Source organism: Prunus mume, linkage group LG2 (genome assembly GCF_029339155.1).
Source record: "Prunus mume cultivar Tortuosa linkage group LG2, ASM2933915v1, whole genome shotgun sequence".
NCBI lineage: Eukaryota > Viridiplantae > Streptophyta > Magnoliopsida > Rosales > Rosaceae > Prunus > Prunus mume.
In genome coordinates this window covers 36352646-36376306 of record NC_142699.1, presented here as the reverse complement: position 1 = coordinate 36376306, position 23661 = coordinate 36352646, and the positions used below count along the sequence as shown (strand labels likewise).

The window sequence follows — 23661 nt, the reverse complement described above, 5'->3', positions numbered from 1 at the left end:
TATCATAAAAAAGCTGAGTGAACATTAGAAAGAATTTCAGTTTACATTTGAAAAATTAGCCAAAGGAAACTGAAGAAAACCTTCGAGGATGTGAATCACTGTTGAGAAATCAAAAGATATATACGGCCATCCATTAATTGTTATTAAAAGAAAAGCTTCACGTTGCCCAAATCCAGAAATTGTGATTTGAAACTATGCAATAGGGTTTAGTAGGTCCTCTTGCTCTGAAAGATCTAACTAGAGTATAAAATTAACCTATCAAATGTCACATTCCGAAAATCCCTCCGTGTCAGAAGTTTCAGCTTGAAGATATTTGAAATGATACAAACACACTGGTAAAGTTAATTGAATCAAATCACTGACATAACAACAAAACTTGCATTGCCTTTGTAAGGAGAGCAATCATTGGGGTGCTCATCAACCTTGGCCAAAACACATGGTTCTCTCTTTTACAGGATACGAACAGCACATGGAGCTTCAAATTTTCATTCATCCCCGAGGAGTTCAATAAAGAACACCTTCTTTGCTGGTTAGGTCCTCAATGTTTACATTCACTTGTAATCCCGTGGTTAATAGACCACTAACCATTGCAGGAATATCAGATGTTAAAGATACGGCTAATGCCTGGATACAGGGACAACGTGTAAGCTTGAGTTCTCAAACAGACTATTGAACAAGAAAAACAGTTGCATAAATGGTATACCTTTCTGTCCTCTTCCTTTTGGTGCCTAATAACCTCTAAGGGCCACTCACTACCCAACTTTTGAAGCTCAACCACAATGCTGGACTTCTTTGAATCAGGTAAAGTCTGACATACATAAATCTCAATGGCATCAGCAAATAGGAAAATATGAAATAAAATCATAACATGGAAATATGTTTGATCATAATCTTGTCCTTAAAGGTAAGGTGGAGCCAATCTGAAACCAAAATCGTGAGTTGTGTTCAACAATGGAACTCACACCTCATGCGAAACCAGAGTAGGAGCTATTCTCTCTTTGTATGTCAAACATTAAATTTACTAATGGGTGGACAGACGTATTAAAAGTTCAAATATGGTCATTTATCCTGATGTAATAAACAAATGAAATGAATCATAGTTGCTCCATTCATTCAACAGAGAGATTCTGTGGTACCGTTTAAAGACTTTACATTTCTACAAAAGACTCAGATTTCAAATTAGCTATTGTAGGACTTATTTCCCCTATCAAAATATAAAGTGTAATAAGGAATCAAACCTGATTTAGAACTTGGATGATGGAAGCAGCTTCCTCAGGCTTATGTTCTAAGAGAAAACCCTGCAAAACAATTAGTAAATAAAAGTTAAAAAAAACATGGGGTGAATTGATTGAAACTAATAGCTATACCAAACAAAGCTCTAACTGGAGATGCTGAGGCAAAGCTCAAACTTTTAAGTTCTAGTTTTTTTTTTCTTTTTTCTTTTTCTTATTAACAGAAAGGGGGATTCAAACTTGGAACCTCGTTTGATATTGGCAAAAGAAATACCACTAGACAAAGAGCTAGTTGGTTCTAGCTCCATAGAAGCCATTTAACCAGATATATAGAGGAACTGTCACTTAACCACCTATAACCAGGTTTGAGTGGTTCTCTTACATATCTGGTAGTAGAATCAACCATCTCCAGACCATTGCTTACTGGACCCAGCTACCGGTCCGTCTCGTTTTAACAAATAGGTATGGAAAGTTTGGGGGGAGAATAGAGGGATGTAAGGTTCAATACCTTAGCACATGAAAATCCACTCGCAACAGTGTGCTGCTTCATCGACTCAGATCTTAACTTCTCAATTTTCCACAATGATTCAACATCTCCTGCAAATGAGAAACTTGAAATGCTTTAAACAATATACCGGATGCCATCATAAAGGATAATATTCATTTGAAGCTAAGGATAGCATAACCTACTGGGGATGACGATAGAAAAAATAATAATAATTTGGTCTCAAAACATAATATAAGAGAACAGAGAATTTGTAGAAACCTATTTTAGCAGCAAATTCCATCCATAGATCAAACGCAGTTTGCCGTAGCTTTACTCCAGCTTTGACAAACCTTTTTGAGTACTTAGACATCAGCTGCCAATTATCAGTATTGTAACAGATGCTGCAAATAGTCAACCAAAACAGATTCAAGATCATGTTAAGAACGTTACAAAAATATAAAAGTGAAACCATACAGAAAACAAAAACCTTAGCTAATGATTATCTTGTTTCTTTGCAATCAAACCACTACAGAGACCACTTGTGAAATCTGTCCAGTATTTTAAGTTCTTTTTCACAATGAAACTTTGAAAGGTAAGAAGTAAAAGCATTATCTAAGCAGTCATAATTTATAACCTAGATACCTGAAAACAATATCTGCTGTACCAGGTTGCAAGGGTAAGTCATTCTTCTTTAAAAGACTCATTATTTCCATCATAAGTTTAGCATCACCGCGTTCTTTAGCATGTATCTGCAGCCAATTTACAGCAAGATTTTATTGCATCTAAATGTCAAGTACAAGAGAAACCTAAATGGTCAACGTCCAATTTCATTAGTACCAGTAAATGGTGAGCAGATCCGATGGTAGGAGCCAATCCATACACATTATGTTCCCACAAGGCCTTCTTTCCTGCAATGTCAGATATATAAATTGATAAGATCCAGCAAGTGCAGAACTCTGAACACCCAACAATCTACATGCAAGGGTTTCTCTAAACTGTAGATTTAGAATTTCACTTACAAAAAGAGACCAAATTTGAGCCCTAAAAATAAGATTCATATGGCATACCAAAGTCGAGGGCCCCCACACGAGCACATGCCTTAGTAACCTCTCGGCAGAGATTGCAATTAAAATCAGAATGGATGCGAAGATTTGACAATCTCTGCAATCAAAAACAAAGCATACAACTGTCAACAGAAACAACTTAAACTTCACTTAGAGTATGCAAATTGAAAATGGTGAGCCAACCATAATGCTGAGAGATTAGGAACTAACAAATCTGCGTAGGTTCTGCAAGATGTCAAATAGAAGCTTAATATCTTCATGCTTTTTGCAATTCTCAATCAATGACCATAACCAAGCATTGGGGGGCATTGATCGTTTTATATTCACAGATTGCAGCATTTTATCATACAGCTCCTTCACAACTTCTGCACCCAACCAAGAAAAGAAGATATTACTAAAACAACTTAAACATCAATTTGAAACAATTTACACCAAAGCAAAGCTACAACCTGTGGAACCACCTTCGACGGTACTCGCTTCAGAAGAAAAGGGCGCTCTCAATGTCATCATTGTGCACATTGTGTGTTGTTCCATTGGCAGAAGATAACCGTGAGTAATGCCTATATAATTCAATATCCTCATGTTACAAAATTATTGATTTCAAGATATAGTAGACTTTGCTTGTTTGTTTGGTTCATGAAAAAATACTCGCAGATTATAAATAGAAAAAAAGTTAAGAATACCTGAGAACATAAAAATAAAATACTCTAACTTCGTCACTAGAAACATAAGACTCAATAATCATTATCTTTTACCCTTTTATTCCTTTCATTTCCTCAGGTTTCTCAACAACCAAACAACATATAAACTATAGAAACTGCATCAACACAGAAAAAAAATTCTCAAAAGTAATACTTTTACTCCTTTGAGTTCAGCTTTGGCTTGCCAGATATTTCTCGGCAACCAAACAGAATATTAGTTATAAAAAAAAAATTCAACTAAATACAGAAAAGAGAAAGGTTCGCAATGAGAATTAGATGAGCGAATGCTGAGCCTACCAGAGAACAAGGAGTATTGCGAAGAGACGGTGCTGAAGTTCCGCCATTGGAAAGAAGTGAGGGGAGCTTCGAGAACTCGGACATCTGGAGAGAGAAATTGATCGGATTTGATAAAAATGGGAGATTTGAGAGCTCTAGAGAGCCTGCGAGTATTGGAGACCACTTGCATGGCTTTGAAGGACCGAGTCCAGTCTGATTTTGGGGCTCCGAGTGAACTCGGCGAATTTTGAGAGAGAGAGAGAGAGAGAGAGAGAGAGCGAAAGCCCAGGCACTGAACGATCAGGGTTTAGAGGGAAGACCGGAAGAGAGAGGAGCATGTGTTTGTGTAACGGCGGTCCATGGTTGTTACTGTGGAACTTTTTTTTTTTTTTAAGACCGTTACTGTGGAACTTCACTTCCAAGTTTTTGCTACTTGCTATATACACCCATGAAGTTTGATCATCACACCCAACAACAACTTGAAATTACGAAATTTCAAAGTTTACTCTCTATATATGGCGATAGAAAATAAATAAAATTTAAAAGGGTTTAAATGCAAATACATTTTCTTAGTTGCATTTTTCAAGGGCTTCAAAAATTATAGGGCGACTACTTGAAGTTGGTGCAAATTAGTGGAATTACTTTTCAAAAGTATATTTTTGTTATAAATCCATGGAACGTGGATGATTTATAATCTATATTTAGTGAGTTAATTTCTATGGTTGTAAGCCTATAAATAAGTAGTTATCAAAGATGAAGATAACAAGTTCACAAAACAAATTCTCTATATTTCTCTTCCTCTTACTGATCTCTACAATTCTCCTTAGTTTTATTACACGTTATCAGCACAATGCTGCTCTTGGTATTATTTCTTTATTTGAATTTTCTTTTCCGTCTAAACTAGAGTCATCATATGATATAGAGCTCTCTTTGTACTCACCATTGAACTTCACTATGCTCGTTTTTAAAAATAAAAATAAAAATTTCTTAATCTTAGGCATGAATGCCATGTTCGATATTTTTCTTTTGGTTGCATGCCTGCTTTATATTTTCATTTCTCATCTTATTAAGCTCTGGTGCTTTAATCATTCTGAGATGATATGCCTTATTTCTTCGTTAATATTTATGGCATTTTGTAGGTTACATGACTTTCATTGTTATTTCATATATTCATACAATTCTAACCTTATCATGGTTTAGTTTATTTATTTATTTCTTTAAGCATGATTTTAATTAATTATTATCTTTTATGATGAGTTTATATTATACAAGAAATCAGGGCTTGAACTTCCTCGATCCTCATCATACAACTAGATCAAGACCTAAAGTTCCTTGATAGAATCAAAATCTAAAATTCTTTGATTTTAAATAATTGAGGGCCTGAAGTTCCTCAATTCCAATTATAAACATCTCAAATCAGAAGTTTTGGTAGATGTATTAATGTTTACTCCAAAAACTACTAGAAGTAGAACAAACAAGACAAGGCAAAGGGCCCCCCAAAATATGACTGATAATTGGGGAATCTTGTCATAGTTGTTGTGCAGATGGGCACTGGGCACGCATCTACTGCACGCTAAAACATTTGGTAGATCTTTACCAAGCCTCGATCAAGGGCAAAGAAAAAACAGTTTAGGTACTCTGGTTTGAAGCTAATCCTATGGACTTGTCCCAATGAATATAACTTACCTTGATGTTTCAGACTTCTTCACTAATACTAATGGAAAATCACATGATTCCATGATTAATGGTGGGGTCCTCCCAACTAATTTGATGTCTTGTTTTCTTTTCAAATTTTTTAGCTTAATTTGGATATTTTATTTTGATCTTATTTGATTTTTTTTTCAATTATATTTTTTAATTTATTTCTTGTTATGAGTACTTTTAAATCAAGTTTGTATTTCTTTATCTTTATGTTGGATTGTTAGTTAATGGTAATGTTTTTGTATTACCCCCAATATTGACAATCAGAGGCGTCTATTGGAGAAACTTCCTACTTTCTTTTGTGAGTTGTATTACACAACCATTAAAGTAGTTGAAGCCCACATCATTTTATATAATTACAGTATTAGTTTGGTTGAGGCATGTTTCCAACCAACAACAATCCCTCCATAAATCTCATTTATGGCATTCAAATACATTTATGTGCCTATTGCACAAAAATAATGTACGAATTGAATTATCAATCCAAATTGAAATCTAAGTTGATTTTGTTTGTGCTCGCACTTTACCGTATGTTTTAAGGATTGTTCCTTTCATGAGACAATTTTCTCGCTGTCAGGGGGAGATATGACAGTTCCTGAAGAGCGTCGTGAAATAGTGTTGAATCATTCCACTTTTGTCTCATCAAGATAATGCATATATAAGTTATATATATGCTAACATGCATTGATATTCTCGTATCACAATCCATTAACATTATAATAAGTGACTATCAACTAATCTGTTGCATGCCTGAAGCATGACAGATCTATAGGCTCTAAAGACTTAACTCCTTAAAAGTGGAGATTATTTGAAAAATTCAAGCCCTATAAAAAAATAACTCTCTATAAAAGGTTATGATCCATATATTCTAAATAATTCATCGTAAAAAAGATATTTGTCCCATAAATGACAACATAAGCCCCTGAAGAGGCATTAATACCCCAAAGCAATGAGATGCTTATAAATTATGCATGTGCATGCACATGAGAATTGTGGGATCACGAATTGATGATACATTTGGTTTATTAGTAGCTACTACAATCATCAAGGGCTATGATTATATTAAATCTCGTTTTATGAATGTCGACAAGTTAAGTGATTGGCCAAAATGAAAATAGTCAATTCCATTTATTACTAAATATGAAGTGTTCAATATTGAACATATAGCTCAAACACTGGATTACAAATGTTAAGTATGAAGGTTACATATTGGTGTTTGTGAATTGAAATAAGATCACTAATATGACATAGGTTTCCTAGTATAAACATGGTTTTAGTCTCCCATCCCATCGTAGATGCATTTATATTTTTATAAGTACAGTTGTTATTTTGACGCAAAACTTATAGCATGTGTTAAATGCATATTTATTAAGACTGTATGGTATATGGAAATCTTTAAAGCTCATGAAATATGTGAGATTTATCGCATGAAGCCACCCCCTTGATGGATATAAAGTACCACAATATTCTTGATTAAGAGTTAACATTAAGAGTCCAAGTATTTTAAATTCACATTTGATATTGTTGTAACATATTCTAACTATTAGATTAGTTGTTGATGCACCTAAAGAGTTCAATCATTTATGAAGACAATGTTGCTTGTATTGCTCAAATCAAAGAAGTGTTCACGAAGGGTGACATAGTTTCAGAAAAATCCAAGAGATTGGAGTTAGACAAATTCATTCACAAGATAATTTGATGAACCTTTTTACCAAAAAAAATTTGAAACCTATATTCCAAAAGTTAATGAAAATCAAGGTAAATATCAATCAGGGGGAGCATCCCAATTTTACTACATACAAGACATATGCACGTTGTACTCTTGTTCCCTTCGACTAGGTTTTTGTCCCATTGGATTTTTCCTGACAAGGTTTTAATGAGGCAATATAAGAGTATCTAAACCATATCAATGATCGAGAAGAAAGTTGCACTCTTTTTCCCTCATCTTCGGTTTTTAATGAGTCAACAATGTCATTGTATGGTGGACATCCAAGGAGGAGTGTTATAAATAAATCCATGGAATGTAGATGACCACCATTATATCAATTATCTCCACCTTTTGTTGTTGTGTGACATATGTTATTAGTATAGTAATTAGTAGCCTTTAATCTATATTTAGTGGGTCAATTTCTTATGGTTGTCAGCCTATAAATAGAAGACAACAAGTTCATAGAACAAATTCTCTGTATTTCTCGTCCTCTTATTAATCTCTATAATTCCCCTTAGTTTTATAACAATTTTAGTTTATTTCTTTACTTTCATTTTTACCTATATCGGTGTTAAGACCCAAAAATCCAAGGGCTGGGCCCAGGTTTATTGTTAGCCCAGCACAAATAATTGATCACAAAAGGAGCCCAATTGGGACATAAGATAATTTGTGGGACGCACCTATGCGAGCCATGGGCCACGTGTCACGCCAAGCAAATATGCAATCCCGCCATGCAAAAGGGCCAAAACGCACCGGCTCTATAAATTCACGCTTACTAACCTATCCAATGCTACTTGGCCCGATCATAGCTTATTGCGGCACGATAAAACTCAAGCACAAGCATGCTACATAAACATGCAATGCCATGAAAATGACTGCTATTCTAATACCAAGCCATGCTACAGGCTTAAGTGGGCCCAAGCCAAGTAATTACCCGGGATTTGCTGAGAAAGTTGTGGTATGGACGGGGCCAAGCACTCACAAGGCGCATTGAGGGTTTAAAGAGTGTAAGTTTTGGGGCACTTGGGAGCACTAAAACTTAAACTCATTCCTCGGGCCCAAACACATGGATTAGCATAAGAAAGGGAAAAAAGTAATCCAATGCCCTAGGAGAACATCTAATAGTCTGTTGCAACACTTAGACAAACCCACATCAGTAAAATGCCTAAAATAAAACAAATGGACTACTCTCAGCAGCTTGACGAAAACCCACAGGACGCTGGAAATAGAGTACCAATAACCCAATACTATAAACAAAGCCCAGCCCAACCTTGTAAAAATCTAGCATCGTATTCCACCATTGTCAAAACTCCATAACAGTCAACGAGAAGCCATTGCAGGAACCAAAGGAAATTCATGTGTGTAGGAGGAGTACCCATTGGACAAACGACTCTACCCATTCTCTTTTCCTCTGTGATCTCTAATTTGAAAACCAAGGAAGAAAGCAGGTGGCGCCTCCCCAATGGGGGAGGTTCAGCCACACAAAAACCTTGGAACCCCAAAGAGCTTGTGATCTATGCGCTCTGGCTAAAGAAATTTCACCAAAAAGGAGTGAATGGAAAAAAGCAAAGGAAAAGTGGGAATGAAGGATCGATAGAATTAGGGTTCTAAGCGCCTATAAAAAGGAGCTTCCTCTACCCAGCACAAATCATCATCCAGAGCATGACCAATATTTGTCAAGCGACTGGAAATTTACTCAAGACACCCCATCTTCTACTTTCATCATTCTCTCTTCCTGATATAGAAATCTTCCTAATTTTCCGCTTCCCCACTTTGAACCTTTTCTCTCTGTAAGAAATTCATGCTTTTCTCTCTCTCAAATTGCTAAACTTGTGAAAGCTTAGCTCCCATGCCACAAGCTCCTCAAGCTAAGTCACTTATCAATTTGTTACGTTCATTTGGTTATTGGTGAAAAGAACCTAGAAGTGTTTTTCTAAAGTTTCAGCAAACTTTTCAAAACTCTTTTGGGAGCTTGGTTCTTGAACTCATGTATTGGGGGAAATTTTGTTTCTCTTTCTCTTATAGCAGCCTAGACCTATTTGTCAGGCTGTTGGAACAAAAAGACCCCTACAATCAGCATGGGATATATTAGTAATTATACTACTCTCAAGTGTATAAGTAGTTGGAGATTTGCATTTTGCAAGTAAAATTGAGAAGAATATATCTTAGTGCACTTTAAGCAAACAATAACATATCTAAAGTTTAGGTCACTTGGCCGAGACAGTGAGCTCCCATTGCACCTAATTTCAAATCCCCTCTTCATATTGATTAGATTAATTTTAAGTAGTACAACAACGAAACAGCTACTTTATAATCAAGACATAGATATTATTAGATACTTTGCTTGTGTCCTTAAACATAATAGCACATGAAAATTTCCATTTTCATTAATACACATATTTTGCAGACATATGATTAAAGTGCCTTTGTTAATGAATTATTTGTTAAAGTTATTCATGATGATGGATGATGTGGGGTTTTCGATCTCAGAGATGGGGCTTCAAGCCCCCATCACATATGGGGATTTGATGAGTTCGTATCATCCCAATCCCCATCGTGATCGCCATGAAGTTAGTTGTGGCAGAGTCTTTTTCTCATAATTTCTTGCACTGTGTAATGCAATTTGAAGGAGAAAATGACTCATATCAGCCTGACACTTGCAAGCCAACATCCTAAAAGGTTGCATTTCCTCCATCCACCCATTGGCCTCTCTCTAGTGTTGCACAACATGCACTGAAACAAATTGTCAAACAAAAATCATCTGATCAATGGTTCAAAGTATATATAATGACAGATGATCCTTATTATCATCTGGCATATCTTTCATTGGTCCATAATACCATTCCCTTGAATTGCAGTATATATAATGTTTACATAAACCCAAGACGCATCACCTGGGTTCCACATAAATTGGGGGAAGAACAATAGCCTGGAAAAAGTTCGATGGACGCATACAACATTACAATCATTTGAATCATAATGCAATGGTACAGAACCAATTGAGAGGATAAAAACCGAATCCCCATTTACGTTGTTCATTAACGGTACAAGCTTTTCACTGCGCCTACCAGACTGGATATATTCCTGGGATGGGAACCAATGTCTGAATGTCTGGTCATTGAGGAAGAACTGGAGGGGCAATCGTGCGGGTGTTGTATGATTTGCAGTGGTTGCATTTCTGCCCAATAACGTGGAAGTAAACTTCGGTAGTGTCGTTGCAATCATTGCACAGGATCCATACCTGCAAATTATCATTGCTTCTTAGACTTGTGCATATAAAGAGTTCAGGATTAGTGGGGAATAGCATTTTATACCAAAGAGAAAGGGCATGTCCTGGTATTAGAGCTAGACCAGCCTTGTTTTATAGGTAGGCCTGAACAAGGATGAAAAGTAAGTACCTTCTTGTACCGGTAATCTTCAGGCATCGCTGTTGCTTCTATCTGGCAGTTTGAAAATGTCAACAAATTAGTATGAATCTTCATTGCTACCATGTAACTGGTATCATTCGACCAAGACAAGAAAAATGACTGAAATCTTTGTAAAAGTATACCTCCTCATCTATTCTCCTCCAGGTTCTGGACATGTCAATCACTGACTTGGAGCATATTGGACAACAGTATCTGAACCAATTTGAGTTAGCAAGCAAAATAATCGTCTTTTGACTTGTAAACTAATGAAATTAAAGTGATTCCACTTACTTGTCACGCTTCATCATTTCATTGTAACATTCACAGTGCATTGTGTGACCACATTTCATTACAGTAGTGTCTTTCAGCGAGTCGAAAAGGAACTGCAGAACACAACATGATAGTTTTACCTGTTAGTTAGAACATGACAAAAGTTTCCTACTACTATAACTCCAAAGGAAATTTCAAGACAAACCTCATAACAAATGGGACAGTGGTGCCGCATGGAGTTCTCCACACACAAGTGATTATCGCGTAGGCCAACTGAATAGCAAGACCCTGAAAATATATAAAGCATATTTATAAGAAAAACTCTAACAAAATACTATTGTTAGAAAGTAACTTCTTCAAAATTATAAAAATAAAAATAAAAAACTTTTCCCCACCCATCCCCACCCCAAAGTCAGAGGAAGAAGTCCCACAGAAAAGAAAGGTTAACTAGAAAAGATTTTTCAGAAAACCAATATGAATAAGCTGATTTGTAAGCACAAAGAACTCAACGTCATAGAGAATGAAATTTCCCATAGCAAATATAGATCCAATGTGGTAAAGGAATTTTTAGTATTATGACAAACTAAACCAAATGCAAACCCATAATCAGTAGTTCAAGGAAGATAGAAAAGTACATGCATTGCACAATTTTAGCAACAGCTATGGCCCAAAGCCAGGCAATCCAGATTCCATGAATCAATGACGTAAAACCTCTCTAGCACCCATTTTATGCTTAATATACTGCAAATGAGAGGACAATTACAAGCAAATGCCAGGTCGAACCATAGGGTGTAGAGAATGCAGGGCTAAAATTTTCATTTATCCCACAATTTAATGAATGATTGGTAGCACAAAACGTAACATTAGCACTAGAAAATCAATGCTATTGTCCAAAAGACAGATCTGAGTAAATCAAAATGTGACACAAAATAGTATAGATTTCTTTATTTCAAAGAATCTGCTGCAATGAAGCGCCGCATCTCTCTCTCTCTCTCTCTCTCTCTAACCCTAGCAGAAAAACAAAACCCCCAACCCCTTCAGCGCCTCATCTTTGGGGGGAGGTGGTCTACCCCTCCTCCCCTCCCCTCCTCTTCCTCCTTCCTCCTTGAATCACACTTCCCTCTCCCCCTTTTTCCAATCTGGTGGAATGAAGACCATGGGCATGATTTCCCCTATCACCACCATCTTTACCCTGGTCCTGCTCCATACCGACCCAAAATACATGGCTCATCTGGATTTCTTCACCTCCCCTTTGATCTGGCCTCATCCTTGGTTTGTAGCTACAAATTTTAAATGCGTTTTGGCGCGTATTTATTGGAAGGTGTGTAGAGCTCTAGCTCGGATGCTTGCACCACCTCCTTCCAGGTTCTTGGTTCTTTTCCTCCTGACTGTGGAATGGGTTTTCTCATTCTTTTTTTGTTGGCTGCTGTCTTTTGGATGTTTTGGTTGGGTTATTTCTGGATCTATTAGTGAATCTCGGGTGGGCCATGTTTTGAGGGATGTTTGGCTTGGTTTGCTGACCTACGGGTGTTTGGTTCTTCATGGTGGTGATTGGTGGTTTGTCCATCTACAGTCATGGAGTTTCTCTTTGTTGGTGGTGGCGGCTTGGAGTTTCTCTTTGGTTGTGGCCGCTAGGTTTCCTGTGTTTTATTTTATCTTTAATGTGGGCGTAATGCCTCTTTGTGGCCTAAATGCCTTTTTGTTGGCTTTTGACATTTTAGTTTTTGGTTCGGGAACATGATCTTCATGCTACACTGTACTAGTTTTAGCTAGATTTGTTCCTATTTGTTTTCTGTTAGTTTTATGGCCGGTGCTCTTGCTCGGCTTTGTTTGTACTGTTCTCTACCCCTTTGAGGGTTTGCAACGAATTGCAACTTCGACCCATATTAAAAAAAAAAAAAAAAAAGAATAACTAATTGCTTGCAAGAAGTTCATTAGGAAGGCAAGTTTCCAATTTCAGCAACAAAATTTCCATAATGGTTGCAAGTACATACCACACTTCTTGCAGTGATAGAATTTCTCACGACCGCCAATTCTGTTCTCCATATAACAGTTTAGATTAAGAAACTCCTCAATATCATGAATTTTTATGACAAAAATCAGCCATATAAAAAACAGGAAAAAATACTGAAATTGTACTAACCTGCAGATCCCACAATCATTACAATGAAATTGCCCTTTATCAGTCTGCATGGTATAAACGAAAAGGCATACTTCAAAAAAGGAGGAACCACCAATACCATATAAGATCACACACCAACTACCAAATCTGAATCTAGTTCATTTCTAGAGAAAGACTGATAAATCAACAAAATCAAAGGAAACAAACTTTTCACTAAATATTTCTTCTTTAAATTTCTGGGTACGGTAATTCAATTTGAGATGGTAGTAAGCTTACATCATCATCGTAGAATTTGCAAATTTCACAGAAATATTCCCCCATACTGACGCCGCAGTTTGTACAGACTCGTGCAACCTAAAACCAATACAGGTATCGAAGAAAATCAGAACCAAGACGGCGTTTTTCTATGCTCTTTTGTTTAATTTGGATTGAAACCAACATAGGAAGACACATACCGGCTGCTCTGTGTCACAAACTGAACAAACAACCTGAAACAGCACCACAATAAACACAATGAGAAAACTCAGAGAAGTAACACAGAAATAAAAAAACAGAGAGTATGGCATATATATTTCACGTACTTGTTTAACATCGTAGCGGACGAGCTCATGCCGATCAAAAGGGTTGCTCAACATGCTCTGAACAAATCAAATGTACCCAGATGAGAAACAGGTGCATAGGCCAACCACCAATGTTATGAATTTATGAATTGAAATGCTGTTTTAGCTAATGTAACAAATACCGTGGCCTCGTTGTGACAATGACGACATGGATAGATCTCGTTGCAGCACGGAGCTCGAATCTGGCATCTTCTTCTATAATGCTTGCATCTGCACAAAGAAAAAGCAAAACCCAGAAGATAAATGAAACAAGCAAAACCCAGAAGACAAATGAAACAATCAGTCACAAAAACGCGAACAATAGCAAAAATTTGAAGGGAATGAAAATGGAAAGCAAAAATAAGAAGAAGGATAAGGCGGATGCGTACCCGTAACCCATTTTTCCAAAATCGAGACGTTCATTCCCTGAACCTCCCATGAGAGCTGGAGAGGAGATTTGCAGAGAAGGCTAAAAGAACGCAAGGAAGTTTCCCGATTTGGGAAGGATGGGTTGTTTGTTGGTTTGGCTCTGTTTGTCTCAATCCCTCAATTAGAAAGAGACAGCCATAATGTAAATGGGTCACCTTTACATTACTTCCCCTCATTAAAATAGTACATTTTTCTCATTATTTAAAGGCTCAAAGCTGTAAAATATTTTAGAGTTTGCAAAAAGATCTAATATTTTTATTGTTTTTCTCATTTGCCATTGTTGCGCATACCCACATGGGCAGAGTCAGAGAGAGAAAGAGAGAGAGGATAAGGTCGGTGGGCAGTGGCTGGTGACTTTCATGGCGAAAAGGATAGGCGCCGCGATCTCAGCGAATCAAATTTCAAGAGAATGAGAACAGGCTTACAAAAACAAGCAATCTTTTGGGCATTTTAACAAACACTTGCAAGGCCTAATTATACCAACCGTTTTTACTTTTTCATGGAGAAGGGGAATGAACCGATGTAACCAAATCCAAGCAGCTTTCTTTTCTCTCTTCTTCTCTCTTTTTCTTTCATTTCTGTTTAGTTTACAAAACGACTTTGAGAGGAAATTACTTTCCATGTTATTTCCCAAGATATGGAAAATTGAAGATTTTTTTTCCATGTTTGGTAATCCTGGGAAAGAAACCAGAAGACATCACTTTATTTCTTTTCTCATGTTTATTTTGAGTATGAATGAAAAACAAAATTTGTATAATTTTTCAATTATACCCATATTAAATCAAATAAAAAAATAAATTTAATAATATATTGTAATTCCAAATTATTAATTAGACAAAATAGTCATAAAAAATGTACATATAATATTGCTTATTTTCCCAAACTTTCCCATGATAAAAGAAAACAAAAAAGTTGGGAGGAGGTTTTAATTTCCTCCTTACTTTTCCATGTGTCGTGCAATCATTTCTCATATCTCGACTTACTAAACATGGACAAGCAATTAATTCTCATTCCCGAACCTCATTTTCCATTAATCAAACCGGGTCAAAGTTTTTAACTGGAGGAAATGTTGACAAATGATCGATGAATTTTACATATTTACCCAAAATTGAAGGACGACTGAAATTTGATAACAGAAAAGCAGTTAAGAGCCCTGACTTACTCACTGGCTTCAATTTGGACGCATCAAATGACTTCATCTTTATCCAATTGTTTTCCCATACTTGTTTGTCCCTCACGCTACCTTCTGAATTTCTAGCTCCAATACTTATTTCTTATCCAATTCATAAGATTCTAGTAGGATCTTGTGGCCCCAAACTATGACTCTAGCACCTTACGTCTACTGCATTATAAGAACAATAATTCAAATACATCGCCTTTTAATACAAGTAAATTTCATATTATATCAACGAATAACAGTTACTTACGTGCGATTGTTAATAACACAACTTAACAACCTAAGTTGTGAAATGCTTTAATTCATTATTATATATTTCAATAATAAAAAAAAGACTAGAATAAACATTAAGCCATTGTCATGAATTTATTAAATCTGCATCAGTTGCGATTTGCACTGTTCTTGGGAAGAACTGAGGTGGAGTTGACATGACTTCACATCACATGCATCTTGAGGTTTATGGGAAGTTGGAACTGTTTCTTTTTTGTACACTATTGCAGCTATATTTAATTTTCTTTATTCATATTCTAGGGGTCTGTGCAAATGGATGTTATTGGACCCTCAGAATCTGAGATATACAACCTTCAAACGGTTGGGCACATTTCTGCCATTTCAGAGATTTCATCTCTCCCTCTCTCAACTACGTGGGAGAGGAGAGAAGAGGGGGAGGGGGGTGATGGCCTCAGGTCTCACCTTCAAATATATTCATATTTATTATATGGTCAAAATATGTGGGATAGCTTGTGGGTGCAAATAATCGCACGGCAATGATAAGGCACCACGTGTATTAAAGAGCAACCACATGGACCAAATTGTCCTTATAAGGGGCAAGAGAAGTCTCACGCAATTGGAATTATTGCCAAAGAGCTCGCAGAGGTCGCTTCCTCTGCCAGAGTAATGAGGAGCCCACACGGCAAAGAAAGCCCTACAAGGCCTTGCGCTAGACAAATGCCCATGATTGAGCTAGCTCGGCCTGGGCCCAAACGCCTATCTAGCCTTGGGTTAGGACAGATATGGCCTAAAAGGATAAGCCCAACATGACTTGTCGCCATATTGCACGCCTGTAAAAGATTAGCCCAAATGTTGGAGATTTCCCTCATGTTCACCCGCTTTGGGTAAAATATCTCACACGTTCCAAGTCAAACATTTAATTGACTTTATGTGCACATCAATGAGTATTTCATACCCCTAATTTATGTCAAATACGTAGCCTCCTACGACAATAAATCAGCCCTCAAAGAGCTAAATATAAATCAATATCCGCCTCTTGTAGAAGATAATTGTTCTTTGAATTAAGAAACCTTACTTTTCTCTTTATATAGTCGAATTAACTTAATCGGAAGCTCTTTGGCTCACACCACACTGATGTGTTCAAGGACTTACAATCATCTCTCTTTTCTTAGTTTAAGGTTGCAAAAGTCCTTTCCGATGGCATACAAATTCATTCCCCGCAAAGATATTGTAGAATCCAATTTTTTCTTCCAAAAATAGATTTCTAAACTTTGTCTTATTGAGTATTGATTTGGTATTGCCTTTTGCGAAAGTTGTGTTCTAAATATTTCCCTAAAAAGTAATTTAAGATTTAATTCATGAGTGTATAGTTTTTCAAATGTGTTTTATTTCAAAACGTGAATAATCGAACAATTGAATGAATGAATGAATGAACATCGCCAGAAAAAATGTTTCCTAATTACTAAGGCCTTTTACCTATCTAAAAATACACCAAGGCAAGGCACATTGATGTTGATAATGAGCTGCCCATAAACCCATCTCCACCTTGAAAACACAACGAAGAAAACGGTTCTATATATAAGCTATATGTGCATGACAACCAAATTACACCCATGCAAACCACAGCTCCAACACAAACAAATAACCAAATCAAAACACAACAGCTTTCATTGCCTATCCATCTCTAATCTCTCTCTTACATATTCAAGGGAGCTAAACACATTAATCTCTCAGCTTCTGTCTCTCTCTCTCTCTCTCTCTCTTCTCTGAGACCTCACAACACAAACACACGATTGAAAAATGGGTTGTGGGGAATCAAAACTGGCGGTTGCCACCAGCAACACCATCCTTCGCCGCAAGAAATCCAATGTTGGAGGCTCTTCCAAGAAGAGCAAAGACATCGAAACCGTCCTCGAAAACGTGGACAACGGCAGCTCAACGGTGCAACAACCAGCAGATTGTAAGAACAGCGAAAACGTACTCGACAAGAATCATGAGGATATTAATGTAAATAACAATGTTGGTGGCGGCGAGCCAGTGGCGGCTGAGGAGAAATCGAAGGACGTCATTGTAAATAACGAAGATGGAGATTATGAAGACGATGGTGATAAAGAATCCTTGGAGAAAAGTAACAAAGAAGAGCACGGTGAGGCTGCGGAGAGGCTGATCACCCACGGCTCCCCGAACCGTTTCTTTTCGTCGAGGAAATTAGATGAGGAAGGAATTGATGGGATTATTTCTGAGGGCAGGTCTGGAACGTCTGACTATTACACTCCCCGCCATGGAGCCGGCAGCAAGGGTAGCTTGTACTTCAAGGTAGACGATGATATTCCAGAAGACAACAAAGAATTGGGTTTGGATGCGGAAGAAACAAAAGCTCCAGAGACACAACAAAATGGTTTGTGACCTCAATCATGTTAATTTAATATAGTTTATTTATAAAACTATACATATCACGTTGCATGGATATAAGCAACATGCACATTCATAATCCGGCAACATAAGTATATGTCTAACAAGTCGTCAGTCAAATGTATTGTCTGCTAACCTAATTTGGTTATGCGTGTGTACAGAAGAGCCCGTAAAACCAGAGGAGAATTTGGTAAAGGAAGCAGAAGTGGCAGTCACAACAGCCATTGCTGAAGCCAAAGTGGTAGAACCCGTAGTTTCTATCCTTGATGAAGAAGAGAAGAATAATCTGAATCTGAAAACAGAGTGAAGGGACATGTGGGCGATTCGCTAGCCAAGGATTTGAAGACAAGCTTGGGTGTGAAAGGAAAACTAAATCTGAAAAGCTTTTCTCCTACATTTACCTTCTTTTGTAATTGATCATCACCTAGTTTTTATTGGTTTTGCTCCTGTGCTGAACTCTTGCTATGCATCTAAACATGAACTCTTGCTATGCATCTAAACATGTAACTTGGACACAGAATATCTAGTCCCACTGTGTGTTATGTACTTGGCAATGATGACATTACAAATTTGTGAAATTAAGTTGTTATATGCCAAACTTAATCGATCGATTTCAACCACTTAATATTCGTGTAAGAATATTGTGAAATATATATAGATAAAAATCGTGGGAAAAATAAATCTAAACAAGTGGCTAGTGCAGTATAATGTAATTGCATTTACGTATTCCATTGTTGGAAGGTTTATAATTAATTAGAATAAACAAGGGTTGCCTAACTAGCTTATTACAAGTTGTAAAACCAAATTAACTTAAATTGAGACGTGAAATTTTTCCTTTAGCAAACCATAGATTTTGCTGCGATCTTCGCGTCGATGATAAATCAACATCCCATGCATATGTAGCGAGACTAATTAATCGAAACATTTCATTCAACATTAACTCATTATTCAAAGATAACTTTGAGAAAAGGGGGTATTAATTAAGTGACAGGCTATGAGTAAGAAGAAATATAACCTTTTTATTAAGAAATTGGATGCATGGGACTAGAGCTCCAAATAAAGTCTGAATTAAGAAATTGCCAGGCTGATCAGATTCAAGTTCAGCTCGGTTACGAGTTATTTTACTCAGACAAAAAGGCAAAAGTAGACCCTCGATCTTGTCGGATGCAATTTGGATTTAAACTATACAAGTTAGAAAACTAGCATTTTCTGCATAGAGAACGGCCATTATATATACACAAGTAACACAAATGTCAGCATTCATATCCGAAAGAATGAAGATGAACACATTAATATATACACAAGTCATTTGCAGCCTTGGCCCCATCCCACCGATATTTGTCAGCTATGGCTTATGAAAACGAAAAGCCTACGACGAAACAGCTTTTTAAGGGGCATAAACCTACAACTGACCTCTCTCAGATTTCTTCCAAGCGAATCATTGGCTGGCATTTTATAGAGGTTTTGCCCCAGCTTCTGACAATGCATTCAACTTTAGAACAGGAGTTGCAAGATCTCTGGACAGTACAAAATTTCCTCCAAGATCTGTTCTGCTGTATTCCACTACCCCAGGACCCATCACAATTCTACACCGTCTCCATGTCTTGGCCATTAATTCAACACCAAAATAAACTAGATGGTCTGAAATGCTGTTCCCACTCACCGACCTGCACAAATTTCCCGAGAACTTGTATCATCTTTTCTGATAAGATTGTTCTTTTCAATTCAGTATTATATTGTTCTTCTACCAATAGAAGACAGGGTGGAAGAAAAGAAACCAAGGAGAAAACTTTTGATGAAATCACAACACAAAAGAGAGATTACCTGCTGCAGGTTGGGTCCTCGCCAGAATCATCACAGATCTTCTCAACCTCATAAACAAGACTTTCAACTCCAACGTTATAAAGCCACACCTAGAGTAAGAATAGGGCTCTCAATGGTCAGAAGAGAAAGAAACTTCCAAAGTATGGTCATAAACATACATGTTTATGATTCCAAAATTGTCTCAAAGGTGCAGATAAAGATGGATTTGGTTACAAAAGCAGTGTGCAAGTGTATATCTAAGACTCTTATTCATCTGGCATCATTCTCATTACTCAAACTATTCACAAATAATGGGCCACCAAGAATATGCTAGAATAAAGTACTTGATCCGTTTATTCTCTAATTGATATTAAAGGATTCAAATTGAACACATAAGTAATCCACCTCTGAGGATTAGAAAAAATACCTCTCTTGGGAAGTGGTGGTATGTCTTCTGAGGAAAATAAGTATAGTATGGAGGCAAATGAGGAACCATATCATGTTCATTTGTAACTCGTATAGTATTTGGCACAAGTTCGCTAAAGTAAGATGCAAAAGCTGCATTACCAATACGAGGTTGTCCAAATGTCATAACTTGAACATTTCTCTCTTTCTGATTGACCTGGATTACAAAAAAGAAAAAAGAAACATTTCAATGTTACTGGTTCGAAGAACAAGCTTCCAGAATAACATTCACAAAAGTAACATGAGTGCAGCAGGGCCAAGAAAAACTCCAGCAAGCAGTGAATGCAATTAGACAAATTCAAAAGACCCTTGTGGAATAAGTTCACACTCTTTTACACTGACACACTAACATATCTTGATCAGTTGAAGTGAAAGGGGATAAGATTAATTGAAGCTCCATTGGTAATAGCTATGTTGACATAACATATGAGTCAAGCTCTGACATGATACGATACCTAATACTACTTAGTTTCTTGCTACTACAGCTATCGCATACAAGTTACAACAATCCTCTCACAGGACTTCAAATTACCTGCCTAAGGCTAAAACAATATAACTCACTAACAGAAGTAAAGGTAACTGCTCATTGTCGGTCTTTGGACCAAGAGAACCATCAAATGTAACTATATTCAAAAGCATGCATGCATTTATTGTTTGCAATCATGACGGCCACAAACTACTGTTTTGAAGAAAAAAGACAACCAGTACATTACCCCGACTCAAAATTTATCTGAGAAAAATAACAAAAAATTATCCTCATTCGGTAGTTACCCAGAACCTAGAGATAGCATACATTGAAATAAAAAAATTACAAAAAAAATTGATGGAAGGCACTAGGAAAAGAAAAATTCAAACAAATATTCCTATAGATGAAACATGCAAAATAGAGACTGGCTTAATTGTGAATCTATGATTACCCTTAGATCAAGAGCACAAAATGAAGCCATTGCCCCGCCCATTGAATGACCTGTAACTATGATGCGAATATCTCCATAGAACTCCTTAGCTCTTGCAATAGCATTTAGAATTCCAGGGCGTATGGTTGTGTTGTGGTAAGCGTTAAAAAACCCATGGTGCACCTAAAGCAATAGAAAAAGAATTGAGACTTGAAACTTTATATTCCAGCAAGCAACAGAGTAGAGAAACTTTACTGTAATAAATACCATTGCATCAGGCATGCCAGGGTAATCTAAATCAAGCTGTTTCCAAAATAAATCTTCAACCCAATTCTGTATGCTGTACACATAAAGTCAACCATTAGTCGACTAACAACTCTGATAAAAGAACAAATCAGATTGCCTATGGTGATGCATATATTTTGAGGTAAAACAAGGAATCTAGATGTTAATTCTCAACAAGTGCTGTATTAACATCCTTAATATTAAATTTTCTTGTCACCTATGTTTTCTTATGTCACAGACAATATAGTTGGACTGCACAACTGACCAGCACAATTCATGAGCAAAGCCCTTCTATTGGTCACTGGGTAATTTGGGCTCACAAAAATAACTCAGTTGTGACATAAGGTAGTTGGACTGCACAACTGACCAGCACAATTCATGAGCAAAGCCCTTCTATTGGTCACTGGGTAATTTGGGCTCACAAAAATAACTCAGCAAAATTTTTAATCTCGAATGATATAAGCACTCTAGCACTCTACCTGTGTTCCTGAGTCCCTCTAAATGCAATTATGATAGCATTGGGATCTTGTGCCACTCCAACAAAAGCCTGGAGAAAGTAATGAGTAATGACAATGTAAGACAGAGGCAGATAAGAAAACAATTTTAACACATAAAACCAGGCTGAACTATGAAATTGCACCTGTAAGCAATGCTGGATGTCAACAACCAGCTCAATCATTTCAAAATCCTGTTCACATTAAAGGAGGAATAAGGTCAGCGGTTTTTAGTCATAAATTTTTTGAATTGATGCCATAAATCTGAGTACCTTAATCAAACCGTCACATCTTGAGCATGTCCAAGTAAACAGCTCTGTCAAATCTGATAAATACACCTACAAGTGCAGAAGTTTGATTTCAATTGTTACAAAACTTATAGGCGATGCTACTACTAATAGTTAAAATATTGACATCTAATCCACCAAATCTCCATAGTTTTTTGTTTCCTATTTAATTAGACAGATTTAAATACTCCCCAAAATCAACCTTTCTCTATGTCACAATTACAGCACACTAGGAATCACAAAATATATCGTACAGATTTGCAAGGGAAATGGTGAGGCTACATATTTCCGTAACATAAATGTTTACCAACCAAATCCTCGTAAATGGTCCCACGAGCCAATATCTCGTGAAACTTACCGTGGAAGCATACCGCACTAATATAGTGGCAAGCGTATGATTATAGATGGGGCCATGATCCTTGTGCTTAATTTTCAGTTCTGCATTTAGAAGAAGGAATAATTCCTTGTTAAAAATGTGTTCCATAAGCTCAACAACAGCAAAGTCTATCTGGGATCTACCCTAAACCATATTCAAACCATTTCATCGGTAAGAATCATAACACAACTAATTCATATTTGTATAATTCTCGTATGCGCTTCCCTCTCTTCTCCTAAGCAAATGCTACTACCTCTTGAGCCCAGGACAGACTAAAACCACACCAACTTTCTAAGTACATTGTAACAATGTAGAACCAACAATACCACCCATATTGCAAATGCTATCATACATAATTAAGCAATTACGTAACATATACACATATATATGTCCACCAGTAAAGACCGTTAAGCTCGCCCACCGTGTCTCCTCAACTAATTTTTCTCCAACCAACCAAAATTCCTTCAAACCCAATACAATGTCTACGTTCACAACAAGAAATTAGTCTAACCCAAGACCACCATCAAGTTAAACATTTCTAATAAAATTTTGATGCATAAGTTCAAATTTTACCTCTTCCAGCAGAAAAAACAAACATCCATGTAAATACTACAAATACCAACCATCTCCTTTTCTCCATGCTCTGGTAAAATGCTTGCATCAAAGGAAACAATTTAGGGCACAATTCAGCAATAATTAGATGCAGAAAGACAATTAGACAAAGGGGCCAGGACGACTCACTCACCCCGCGGCTTAGAAGCTCCGACGACTGTCGAACTGTGCCGGTTACGGTGAGCGATCAGCCGTAGATGACCGAAACGCACCGTTACGCACCGTTTTGGAGACGCTCGTGGTGGTTGGCAACGTGTTAAGACTGTTGAGGGAGACCCAAGAAAAGGAGTCGAGGGAAAATAAATAAATAATTGAATCAGGTAGGAGTTGGGCAAACCACGGAAAGAGAGAAGAAGGAAAACAAAGTTTGTTTTATTTATGTCCAGTAACGAAATTACCCTTTCTGTCACTGTTGTGTTTACCGTTGATCTAATCTTTTTGGAGGGCACTTATGGGAATGTACCCGTGATTGAGACGTGTCAGACTCGCAAGCGCTGCTGATGTGTGTTTTTATTTCGGCTGGGGTTGGGTTGGGTTTGGGATTGGGTTGGGATTGGGGTTGGGATTGGGTTTGGATCATACGAATTTTGCCTCTATTTTATGAATTTTTTTTCCTTTAAAAAATAT

At 37.0% G+C, this 23661-nt stretch overlaps 4 protein-coding genes across 7 annotated transcripts; 1 reads left to right on the top strand and 3 right to left on the bottom strand.

Annotated features, from left to right (window-relative positions):
• Positions 1-162: 162 nt before the first annotated feature.
• Positions 163-4069, bottom strand: LOC103322929 (uncharacterized). The gene is made up of 11 exons (XM_008224886.3): positions 3782-4069; positions 3233-3343; positions 2994-3148; positions 2787-2880; positions 2557-2627; positions 2362-2468; positions 1999-2120; positions 1741-1829; positions 1239-1298; positions 704-808; positions 163-624 (listed from the first exon to the last, which is right to left on the bottom strand). Exons 1-11 carry the CDS (start codon positions 3948-3950, stop codon positions 505-507), a joined length of 1203 nt encoding a protein of 400 aa, XP_008223108.2. The 5' UTR covers positions 3951-4069; the 3' UTR covers positions 163-504.
• A 5862-nt stretch (positions 4070-9931) lies between these two features.
• LOC103322930 (CHY-type/CTCHY-type/RING-type Zinc finger protein) lies at positions 9932-14592 on the bottom strand. The gene is made up of 12 exons (XM_008224887.3): positions 13957-14592; positions 13711-13798; positions 13550-13606; positions 13424-13456; positions 13245-13322; positions 12990-13033; positions 12841-12881; positions 11052-11134; positions 10868-10959; positions 10720-10789; positions 10568-10609; positions 9932-10410 (listed from the first exon to the last, which is right to left on the bottom strand). The coding sequence occupies exons 1-12, from the start codon at positions 14004-14006 to the stop codon at positions 10285-10287; spliced, it is 804 nt and encodes a 267-aa protein (XP_008223109.1). The 5' UTR covers positions 14007-14592; the 3' UTR covers positions 9932-10284.
• A 2463-nt stretch (positions 14593-17055) lies between these two features.
• LOC103322932 (uncharacterized) lies at positions 17056-18430 on the top strand. Its single transcript, XM_008224888.3, has 2 exons — positions 17056-17802; positions 17978-18430. The coding sequence occupies exons 1-2, from the start codon at positions 17205-17207 to the stop codon at positions 18121-18123; spliced, it is 744 nt and encodes a 247-aa protein (XP_008223110.2). The 5' UTR covers positions 17056-17204; the 3' UTR covers positions 18124-18430.
• Positions 18431-19007: 577 nt separating this feature from the next.
• LOC103322933 (lipase) lies at positions 19008-23380 on the bottom strand. 4 transcript variants are annotated; one of them, XM_008224889.3, is made up of 11 exons: positions 23168-23380; positions 22996-23065; positions 22405-22484; positions 22032-22097; positions 21906-21953; positions 21745-21812; positions 21248-21320; positions 21002-21163; positions 20047-20241; positions 19641-19729; positions 19008-19483 (listed from the first exon to the last, which is right to left on the bottom strand). In XM_008224889.3, exons 2-11 carry the CDS (start codon positions 23060-23062, stop codon positions 19270-19272), a joined length of 1062 nt encoding a protein of 353 aa, XP_008223111.1. In that variant the 5' UTR covers positions 23063-23065; positions 23168-23380; the 3' UTR covers positions 19008-19269. The 4 variants fall into 4 exon arrangements, with proteins under 4 accessions (XP_008223111.1, XP_008223112.1, XP_016647927.1 ...); XM_008224890.3 differs by having other exon boundaries at positions 23164-23314; XM_016792441.2 differs by having other exon boundaries at positions 22996-23076; positions 23168-23303.
• Between the last annotated feature and the right edge of the window lie 281 nt (positions 23381-23661).

Coding starts and splice junctions, on each gene's coding strand:
- LOC103322933 (XM_008224889.3), bottom strand. CDS start 23,062: ATGGAGAAAAGGAGATGGTTGGTATTTGTAGTATTTACATGGATGTTT. Junction 19,730..20,046: donor ACCACCACTTCCCAAGAGAG/GTATTTTTTCTA, acceptor TTCTTACTCTAG/GTGTGGCTTTATAACGTTGG. Junction 19,484..19,640: donor GAGGACCCAACCTGCAGCAG/GTAATCTCTCTT, acceptor AAATTTGTGCAG/GTCGGTGAGTGGGAACAGCA.
- LOC103322930 (XM_008224887.3), bottom strand. CDS start 14,006: ATGGGAGGTTCAGGGAATGAACGTCTCGATTTTGGAAAAATGGGTTAC. Junction 13,034..13,244: donor GCAAATTCTACGATGATGAT/GTAAGCTTACTA, acceptor TATACCATGCAG/ACTGATAAAGGGCAATTTCA. Junction 11,135..12,840: donor CTATCACTGCAAGAAGTGTG/GTATGTACTTGC, acceptor ATATATTTTCAG/GGTCTTGCTATTCAGTTGGC.
- LOC103322929 (XM_008224886.3), bottom strand. CDS start 3,950: ATGCAAGTGGTCTCCAATACTCGCAGGCTCTCTAGAGCTCTCAAATCT. Junction 2,469..2,556: donor GATCTGCTCACCATTTACTG/GTACTAATGAAA, acceptor AATTGGCTGCAG/ATACATGCTAAAGAACGCGG. Junction 1,830..1,998: donor GGAATTTGCTGCTAAAATAG/GTTTCTACAAAT, acceptor TCTCATTTGCAG/GAGATGTTGAATCATTGTGG.
- LOC103322932 (XM_008224888.3), top strand. CDS start 17,205: ATGGGTTGTGGGGAATCAAAACTGGCGGTTGCCACCAGCAACACCATC. Junction 17,803..17,977: donor TCCAGAGACACAACAAAATG/GTTTGTGACCTC, acceptor GCGTGTGTACAG/AAGAGCCCGTAAAACCAGAG.